Source organism: Sinocyclocheilus rhinocerous, unplaced genomic scaffold (genome assembly GCF_001515625.1).
Source record: "Sinocyclocheilus rhinocerous isolate Xijiao unplaced genomic scaffold, SAMN03320098_v1.1 scaffold622, whole genome shotgun sequence".
In the NCBI taxonomy this organism is placed as follows: domain Eukaryota; kingdom Metazoa; phylum Chordata; class Actinopteri; order Cypriniformes; family Cyprinidae; genus Sinocyclocheilus; species Sinocyclocheilus rhinocerous.
This window is the reverse complement of record NW_015641438.1, coordinates 157975-168932: the sequence shown is the minus strand read 5'-3', so window position 1 is coordinate 168932 and position 10958 is coordinate 157975. Positions and strand designations below refer to the sequence as shown.

The 10958-nt window shown below is 37.2% G+C and overlaps 1 protein-coding gene across 1 annotated transcript in view; it reads right to left on the bottom strand.

Annotated features, from left to right (window-relative positions):
- Window positions 1-351: 351 nt before the first annotated feature.
- Window positions 352-10958, bottom strand: part of LOC107754914 (melanocortin receptor 5-like) — a 12441-nt gene continuing 1834 nt past the window's right edge. Inside the window, exon 2 of the mRNA XM_016571544.1 lies at window positions 352-2061. Within this exon, the coding sequence (XP_016427030.1) occupies window positions 999-1985 (987 nt within the window). The 5' untranslated portion in view covers window positions 1986-2061 and the 3' untranslated portion in view covers window positions 352-998. The remainder of the gene's footprint in view (window positions 2062-10958) is intronic.

The window sequence follows — 10958 nt, the reverse complement described above, 5'->3', positions numbered from 1 at the left end:
ATACAGTGGGTATAGAAAAGAATCACCCCCTTTAAAATAATCACATTTTGTTGCTTTGCAGCCTGAAATGAAGACGGAGACTGTTTTTTTTTTATCCGTCTGTTTTTACTCAGTGCAACTCATAAAATCCAAGTGAAAGATATAAAATGATTAGCTACACCGGATTGAGTTTACAAGTCATTTTTAGGAGGGGGGGGGTGATCCTTTTTCCAACTCAGTGATTCTGTTTTTTTTTTTTTTTCATTATTTAATTTTTCTGACATGTTGGTGTTTTATCTTTCACTTGGATGTTATAAGTTGCACTGATTAAATACAGCTGGATAAAACAAAAACTGTGTCTGTCTTCATTTCAGGCTGCAAAGCAACAAAATGTGATTATTTTAAAGGGGGGTGATTCTTTTCTATACCCACTGTAAGTGTACTTCATGTTCTGTCTTGTAATGTGTATATATATTGTGCCATGTTTTTAAAAACTGAAAACTGCTGGCATTGAATTTCTTCTTATGATTCAATAGCTCATACTTTCTCACTTTCAATGGCAACCACAGAGTACAGCAATGTAAATTGCATGCTATATTACAGTGTCATCATCACATATACAACAGGCTGTGTTTTGCATGGTTAATCTGACAAATGATTGCACTTGTTTTTCCCACGGCTTTGATCGACGGCTCCTGTGCGTCTCTGGAGATTGTGATATTAAATCACATTGTCTGTTGAGGATTATATTGTTCCATAGTTCTAAGGCCTCCTTAATTCTCCAACAATATCTACATATATGATCAACAATTCTCTCATTAGGCATTCTGTTATGCATCCTTGTGCATTGAAGAGCTCTTGATTAATCGTCCAGCTTTCTGCAAGTTTGAGAGAGTTTGCGTGATATCATCACAAAAATCATATTCTCCATCTAGATCAAGGCAGGGTTGAGACATTCTTCTCAGACCTTTTAAATTCTTGTGAAATGATAATCCATCTCTCGTTTTTTGGGTTTGAAACTACCTGGACATTCCAAAGACGTTCCTCAGGCTGTAGCAGCAGATGATTTCCTTCAGCGTTTTCCGCATCTCCTGACTCCTGAAAGCGTAAATGAGAGGGTCGATGACTGAGTTGCACATAATGAGGATGAGGTACATGTTGAAGTGCGACATGAAGCACATGCAATACAGGTTTCTGGGACAGGAGATCATAAGGATGAGGTGGAGAAAGAACGGAGCCCAGCAGACAATGAAGATCCCCAGAAGGATGGTCAGGGTGACGGCTGCCTTCATGCTGGCTCTCTGGTGGATGGAGTTGTAGCCCGGCAGAGCAGCGATGCGTTTGACGTGAGAACGTGCCAGCATGAACATGTGGCTGTAGAGGGAGGCCATGAGCGCGAGCATGATGAAGAACATGGAGACCAAGCACACAATGACAGACGTGTTGTCAGAATAGATTATGAAGACGATTCCACAGCCGGTGCAGAAGGTCCAAATTCCACCGATGATGAGCGCGGCCCGGCGCACCGTCATGATGTTGTGATATCGTAAAGCGTAAAAAATCGTTACGTAGCGATCAACGGCTATAGCTAGAAGACTACACATGGATGCCACCACAGAGATGCAGATCATAGAGTCAAAAACGTTGTCCATCTGTCTGATGAAATGGTCCTCCACCACCAGCTGGCGGTTGGTGAGTAAGTAGATGACGATGGTCTCCCAAGCGTTGGAGACGCTCACCAGCATGTCAGCCACGGCCAGGCTGCAGACGAAGAAGTACATGGGAGAGTGTAGGTTTTTGTTTTTCACAATGGCGCAGATGACCAGGATGTTCTCCAGCAGACTGATGATGCCAAGGATGAGGAACACCTCGATGGCGATGTTGAGCTGCTCGCATTCTTTAGGCTTGGCGTGGGATGGGGTCTCGGTGGCGTTGAGGAGGTCCGAGACGGGGCTGGAGTTGACACGGATGGCCCAATGGGACAGGGTGGCCTCTGAAGTGTTCATCGTGGATGAGGGATTCAGTGGGAATGTTGTAGACTTTTCTTGGAGTCACTGGGTTGGTAGACAGGGCATCTTTAACCTGCACAAAATGAAACAGATAATGTTTCAACTAGGAAGGGTATCTTTAAAATGAAGGTTTTTTATTGACATTGATGGTTCCATGAAGAACCTTTAACACCCATGGAACATTTCTATTGAAACGTTCTTCAAAGTGGAGAAAGGTTCTTCAGATGATTAAAATGTTCTTCACACTAAGAAAAAATTGGTTATTTTGAGAACTGGAAAGATGGAATCATCAATCCAGGCTCATTGAAAATATGTGCTTGTGGCAACTTTCCTGCGTCACCGATATTATGTGCTTTACTGCACATTTCGCAGCAGTTTCAGAGTGAAATGTCCAGTGAATGGCGCCAAAACGTACATTCAATATGTGATCGTGGCCACGTTTTTATTACGTTAGTACAGGCACGTATTGCTGCATTTTTATTATATTGGTTTAGGCATGTGTTGTTGCGTTTTTATTATGTTGTTCAGGTACATATTGCGGCGGTCCAGAATTCAACTGACCAGTGTCGCTAAAAGGTTAATGCTCTATCGTGTTGGAAAATAACATACCCCCTAACCCAACCCTAAACTTATCCGATTAACGAATGCAAAAGTGATATAAAAACACATTCGCTGTATCGGGTGAGCTACCGAGCAAACTTACTGTGTTAGAAAACCCATAAAGATGAACTTGGATATATGACACTAACATTCGAAAGTGTCAGTTTTTAAATCTCGCAGCATGTTCAAATTGTTTTGAGGTCATAAAATAATATTGTGCAAGGAATTCTGTGAGAAATTAGGCTTTATTATTTAAAACTCTGGCCCTGTAGCGTCTGCATAGGATCACTGATGACCGTTTGGGCTGTATGTCTTAAAGACCCTTTTAGCCTTTTGACATTTGCATATAAATTACACGGCTGGCCCCACAGCCTACATTTATATGGGTGCTAAATATCCAAAGGTTTTCCCCAACCATCCAGAAGATACTAAACAGAACAACACTCTGGTTTCCCCATCTGACTTCAAACACATTCCAACGAGAAGACGTTCACACTCAATGCCTGGGTGGCCAGTGAACCACCTCCACACTTACAATACACATAACACACACACACATAAAGACAATTTCTTTATTTAGGACATAATTAAGCTGTTATAAAATGTATATGGTATATGCATGTGTTGTATGTATGTTCCCCTAGTACAGTATATGAGCCCAGTTACAACTCTTTATTGGTATTAGTTAAACTCTAAATGTTTAGGTGCATGAATGTATCTCTGAACGTATATCTTCTAGACATTTCTTTCTTGTTATCGAAACGATCTGCTCTTTATTGCCTAAACAATGGTGTACACTATGTGATGATGAAATGCATCATACTGTTTGTACCATACTTTGGGTAAATCTGTACCAATTCTCCAGACCAGCAATAAACATGCAAATGGGCCGTAAATGGAGACAAAGAGAATTTCTCCCGCTCAGAATTCACGCCTTGTATTGGCCAGGGCACCAAAGATGGAAGAGGGTTAAAAGTCCCTAACCCAAACCAACCATTGCTCAAACCTTTTGAGACAGACCCTCTACAAGACTCACTCCTCTTGAGTCTGACTTTCTGGCAGTTTTCTCTTCAAGTAATTTTGTCGATTCTCTGTTCTTCAGAGGAACCCGATGAAAGCCTCCAGCTCACTCCTAACAAACTCATCAAGAACCTCCGTTGTCTATCCATCCGAATTCTTGTTCAGCAAAGCCAGTGCAAGTAACCGTTTCCAATTATTTAGATGCGTGCCTAAGTTTGGGCCCCCCTTTTTTAATGTGATTTTGATTCTCTGATGATTCTCATTAGGTTGTGGTTAAGTGATGTTAAATACTGCCATTCTTTTGTCTCTCTCTCTCTCTCTTTCCTTACTTCCCTTCTTTCTATATGTACATGTTTGCTTAGTTTAGTTGTGTTAGCTGTAATTTCATTTATTAAATTCCTTATATTCACAAGTGATTGTCTATGTGTGTTGCTCACGATTCAGAGTCCCTGACGGTTGATCTTGCTACATGCTAAGTTACTGCTAGTACTGTATAAAGTATGAAGCCAGGAAGATAATCTTTCCTAGAATTGATAAATGATTATACTGTCTCGATGGACGAACAGATTAAATATTTGTGATATTGATTCTGCTACACTTAATTCTGAGATCAATATATATATGTATGTATGTACTGTGTGTATATGTATATATATATATATATATATATAACTAGTTATAATTAATCATAAATATTTCCCCTTTGAGCTAATTTGCTACATCGTACTTTGTGTGTTTGAGTTTTGAGTAGAGTCATGTATTTCCAGTGAGCCTGGGTCGAGAATCACTGTGAAAAGACTATGGGAAAGTCTATGGCCTGTTGAACCATCTTTCAGAGAAAAAATGGTAATCTGATCACAAAACCTCCTGATCCGAGTAATCATTAATGTGTGTAGCAAAAAGGGTGCAGAGTGAGTTGAAACAGAAAGATCCCTTGAATCAGAAGGCAACCAGAATGCATAAATATTTGAGTTACATAGATTATTTGTCATTATTTCATATTAACAGTTTTGGGGTTGGTGAGATTTTTTTATGTTTTTGAAAGACGTCTCGCATGCTGCAAGTCTTCATTTATTTGTTCAAACACAGTAATGTTGTAAAATATTATTCTAATTTAAAATAACTGTTTTCTATTGTAATATATTATCAAATGTAAATTATTCCTGTGATGAAAGCTGAATTTTCAGCATCATTACTCCAGTCTTCAGTGTCACAGAAGTCAGTCTAATATGCTGATTTGTTGCTCAAGAAACATTTCAATTATTATCAATGTTGAAAACAGTTCTGCTGCTTCTTATTTTTGTAAAAATTTAGTGGGTTTTTTTTTCATTCTTTGATGAAAAGAAAATCATTTATTTGAAATAGAAATATTTTGTAACATTATAAATGGCTTCACTATCACTGAATAAATGCTGAATAAAATAATTAGTCAAAAAAAATAAATCTTACTGACCACAAATGTTTGAACTGTAGCATGACAGCTGAGATACATTTAAAGTGGGGGACGTCTTGTCCCAGGTGGGTTATTTTAACCCGGTCATGGGTAAGGAGTTAATGATTTTCATGTGGTATATCAACTACATTGTCTAATATTTCCATTTCCCCATTTAATATATTGATGCCTCATCACCCTGTACATGCTAAACTCATCTCTAAATACGTTACATGTTAGCATTAATGCACACCAGTCTTAAGGAGGGCACCTTCCTCTATCCCACCATACTAAAGGGTCTGGGTTTTTTTTGCAAATCCTCTAAATATAATTCAGAGTAGCACTGAAGCTTACCTTAGTATACCTCACTAAAGAGCATAAAGATCACAAAGAATTCAGGATGAAAACCAAACTGCACGCATGTGTCTGGTAATAGAAGCTCCACTGTATGACATTTTGAAAAATAAATAAATAAATAAAGGTGTTATTTTTTAGCTTTCCTGGATGTCGCTCACAGCCGGAGGACAAACCTTTGATCACACACAGACGCAGTCACGCAGACGATACCTAATTACACTTATGAATTCTTCTCTGGCACTAATTCATCATCTCTCTTTCTCTCTAATCTTTGAGAGAAAATGTACAAAAATACATGATCACGCCCCAAGGTCTTCTAGCTACTGCACGACATGAAATCTAAGCACTACGCACATCCTCAAAAGCATATGATCATCTGTTTTGTGACAGAAGGCCAGTACGGTTTTGAAACAAGCCCATTGTTCATAAAAAAAAACAGCCCTGCAAGTATTTTACCAGTGAATTACTTTTCCTGTGAAAGAGGAGATTTATTGTGGCTACTGGTGAGCATCGCTCAGGTCTCTGGATAAAGGATCCTCTATCTGAATGTGTGCGTCAGAAGGCTTTTGCTCAATAGTGTGCATCTACTGTCTGCTGATGACTCTACAGTAAATGAGTCACTGCCCGACAGAACATAAAAACAAGAAAGTAAGAAGCACACCGATTCACAGTCAAATCAAAGGACTGTATTGACAGCTGATGACAGGAGAGCAGTATATAATACGTGCTGAGAGCTGGATGTGTCAAACAGAAACACAGAAAAGACTAAATATGTTGAGTTACAGTCTTTTCATCCTACCAATGAGTTCCTACAGTACATTTCAGCATGGACTAGTTCAGTTTATGAGCGATTGAGCCTTGCATACTATTAAAGGGGTCATATGATGCGATTTCAATTTTTCCTTTCTCTTTGGAGTGTTACAAGCTCTTGGTGCGCATCAACACTGTATCTGTCACGCGACTCTGTTGTCCTTTCGGGCTTGAACTGATGGTAAAACTAATGACATTATTTACTGTCTTTACATTTATTTTGAAAGATGAAGCTCGCGTTTATGGTAAGGGGCGTTACATTTCCGACGCGTGCTTGTTGTGTTCGGCCAATCACAATGCACTGGTTCAGCTGGCCAATCAGAGCAGACTGTGCTTGTCAAAGGAGGGGGCTTTGTTGAAAACGACGTGTTTGAGAGAGGCGGGGCATAGAGGACCTACAATAATGTACAGTATTTGAAAAATAATGTGTTTTTTGAACATTAAAGCATGTCAACATATTCTGTTACACCAAATACACAAAATAATGATCTTTAAAATAGCATCATATGACCCCTTTAATACTAAACAATTAAGACATTTATTTTGCAATATAATTTGTATATTTAATTTAAATATTTTTAAATATGTTTAAAAGAATATGTTATTTACATTTTAATGAAAACGTAATATGGTTGAAATGTGGTTGGAGTTATTGCTGAAAGTATACTGTCAAGCTTTTATGGTAACCTGAAATATACTTTACTGTCATTTCTATTGAAACTTGTATGTCATGTATTTAAAAAATATTCATTATTACACATTTGTCGCAATTTAGTATGTGTATTAATTTGAAATATAATCAAATTTAGAATGTTAGTCAACACATCAAAATAAGTGTACTTCTTTAAACACGGCAAAATATTATTAAAACATAATGATTTAAAGTGTACTTTTAAGTAAAACTTAATTTGACATTATTATATCAGTGTGTTAAGAAACAGCCATGAAAATTTACCTTAGTGGCCATTTATTTAATAAATGTTGTTATCTGTAAGCACAGTTTTTTATATATATAATTTTAAGATTTGAAGTGCATTACAAGTGCACATTATATGCACCTTTTTAAGGCATGAATAAGACTTAAAATCATGTGACTTGTTGAGAAAGAGGAGAAAATTGAGCATAAATCCCATTGAAAAGGGATCCTACACATATCAACTGTATGAGGATGCAAACATCACTCTCAGAAATAAAGGTACAGCAGATGTCACTGGGGTGGTACCTTTTCAAAAGGTACTTATTTGTACCTAAAGGGTCCATTTTGGTACCTTAAAGGTACATACAGTGTACATATTAGAACCTAATAGTTACAAAAGTGTACCTTTTGAAAAGGTACCGCCCCAGTGACAGCTGTTGTACCTTTATTTCTGAGAGTGTAGAGACTGAAGCTGACTGTCTATCAACACACACAACAATGCAATAAATGAAGGAATATGGAAACAGTGTTGTATTATAACTGTGGAAAAGTCCTTTAAGTAAGGTCATTTGCGAAATGCACTGCAGTGGTGACTCACGCTCACGCCATCAATAAACTGTGAACTTGAGTGAGTGTGAGACAGCCACAGCGTTTCAGTCCAGCATTCATTTCATCTTCATTGTTTGTGGTATAGTCCCTTTCATTTTAATAGGCGAGACTATATCAAACATCAAATGAAATGCATGTCTAACATAATGACTGTGATTTGGACAAGTAAGACCTGTTCCTGGTGGTTTATCCATGAAGTACCCTTTATATTGGCCCTGGAACATGTCGTGGTTGATGACGGAATAATTAAAAGCTTAGCTACATTCTCAGAGAAAAAGCGTACAAAAGCCGTCACTGGAGCAGTACCTTTTGAATACTGCTCCACTGACGGCTTTTGAACCTTTTTCTCTGAGAGTGTATATTGCAAATGACATAAATTGAGCTTATTCTAATATGATGGACAACCTACATATTTTCAGAATTGAGGCGGAGGGATGCATAAGTGGCCAACAACATTGCACAAAGAACAACTGTGAATATATAATGTTTCTGTGGGAATATTTCCTTTACGAACTTTAACAACAATGTCAGGTGAAATAAAAATAAAAAAACTAAATCCTTGCAGGTCCCAGGTGGCAGAAGAGAAAATCTGTGATAGATTCTAGCTTAGTGCAAACACTTTAATATCAAGATTTGACATTTCAAAGGATTTCATGTTGTTGTTGTTGTTTTTCCAGAAATGTGCCATCAATAGATAAAAGCAAAGCTATCACTCCCATTAGAATAATTTTCACATAACTGTAGTGGATCTAGCATGCTTTGCACTGTGTTGAAATTGAGTGTAATTTTATTTTGTTTTTCAGTAGGTTGCGTACGTATGTGTGGGGTGGAGCTATCAAAATAGGGGCGAGACCCTTTTGGGGTAGGGGCGTGTTTGTTTTGGTGATTTCAAATGTCAACATTGGCTACCAGAAATTGCTTACCCCACCTTTAATGATTTAGAAGTGCTTCTATTGTCTTTGTGATTAACATTGTGCAGAAACATTGATTTTAACATGCTATAGTTATCATCTAACTTATTCTAACTAATTCTCTCTCATCTAACAGGAACTTAATTGGTTCTATTAAGTTGGTTCAACAAAACATTATTTGTTTAAATGAACTTTTGTATGGACCCCAACTAATTGAGTGGAAATGTTTTCTTCATTTAATCAAGTTCATTGAGCAAACTGTTTTGATTGTGTGCGTCTAATGCCTAGGCCATTACATGCTTTTAAGAGTCCTCTAAAACAGATACTGTCAGAGTACATGATTCATTATGAGCGTCAGTGCTGGCAGATGGTGTACAGTAGTTACAGCATCTTCCAGAGGGGAATAACCAGCAAAACCTCCACCCCATAAGAAGAAGAAGCTCACTGCTGGCACATGCTAATAAACTGCATCTGATTCAACATATTTGTTGTATATTCTATCTAAATTCATTACCTGCCCGCTTCAAAAGTCCAATGGGAATAGCACCTACTAATATTTGATTATTTTCATACGATTTGGAATTAATTTTTCTAGTTTTCAAAGAAACTGCTGAATTTGGGGAAAGCTTATTTTTGGCTAGATAACACTATTTTAGTGATAGAACGTTTTTAGAAGAAGCCAGTCAAGATTCGCTGGATGGAGAGAATCTTAAACTGCATCCATTCATCAGGCCACATTCATATTGTGCACTTAGAGGGCAAATGCATCTTTTTCGCTTTTTAAATACATGGCTTTCCCTTCTATTATATATTTATATGTTTTTTAATCCACTGGACAGCTCTACTCCCATTCATGGAAAAAATAAACTCTAAACCCATGTGTAGATCAATGTACTGATTATGAAAATTATTTGTGTTTGTTCGAAAATAGTTTGCTCTGAAGTAGTACTAAATACAGAGTGGTAAAGTGTGTCCTTGAGGAGCATTTGCTTCTTTATATAAAGCCTGTTTGCTTTTTTACTTCACACTTTATTACGTGTTATTTATGTATTTTAAACAGAAGTGAGCAAAATTAATTTTGTGTCTGAGAACATCAACAAAAATGTTCCCACATGTACACATGCAGTTCTCTATGTAATTGTTTCCCATGCCTTATGTAAGGGATAACGTACATCTAGCCTGTTGTTATCGCAGAATAAAGGGAACTTAATGGGAATTTGATGGGAATATAAATCACTCTTTAAAAGAGGACATCTAGAACGATGCAACCAACTATGTATATCAAACCAAACATTTAAAACCATAAAAGAAGTGGTGATCAAGTGTTTCAGAAAAAGAAGAGCAAAAGCCACAAGGCACATGCAGTTCTCTATGTAATTGTTTCCCATGCCTTATGTAAGGGATAACGTACATCTAGCCTGTTGTTATCGCAGAATAAAGGGAACTTAATGGGAATTTGATGGGAATATAAATCACTCTTTAAAAGAGGACATCTAGAATGATGCAACCAACTATGTATATCAAACCAGTGGTGATCAAGTGTTTCAGAAAAAGAAGAGCAAAAGCCACAAGGATCCATCTCGAAATGAAATCTTTCTGGTATAAAATGACAACATTAGCTTGAGTACAGTTGTATCCAATTTGGTCCGTGGACTACATGAAGGTAAAGCATTGTACTCTAACTATAATTCACACAATACCATAACTGTAAATAACACATAGAAATAGAAAAAGTTCAATATTTCAATATTAAATTATTGATTTAAAAAAAAATTATTTTCCACCTATCACAGTCTGAAAAACATTTTTTAAAATATGTAACAAAATGAAAGCAATAATGAATGTTTGGAAAAAATGTTTGACAGCAAAGGTGTTGTGGTAAAAATAAAATGGAAATCAAAAACACCACAGAAAAAAAAAAAGTAAAAATGTAGCATCTAATGCAGTTATTTAAATATGGCTGTGAATTAAACCTTTCTGCCCTAAATTTTGCTCTGAATCCTTGTGAGAATTTAAAAATAGCTGACAGTTTCAGGCTCCTTATTAGAAAGTAGTGTTTTGACAGCAAACATACTTTCTATTCATCTCTCTCTCCTTGCGTGATTCTGACCTACAGTTTGTACCTCAGAGACCATCGCCTGCATTCAGACTCATCCGGCATTAATTCAGCTCTTCAAGAGTTCCTATGAAAGGATTAGATTTCATTTATTGACACACACGCACACACACACACACACACACACACATACACACACACACACACACTCCACTCACACAGACACACACACACACACACACACACTCACACTCACACA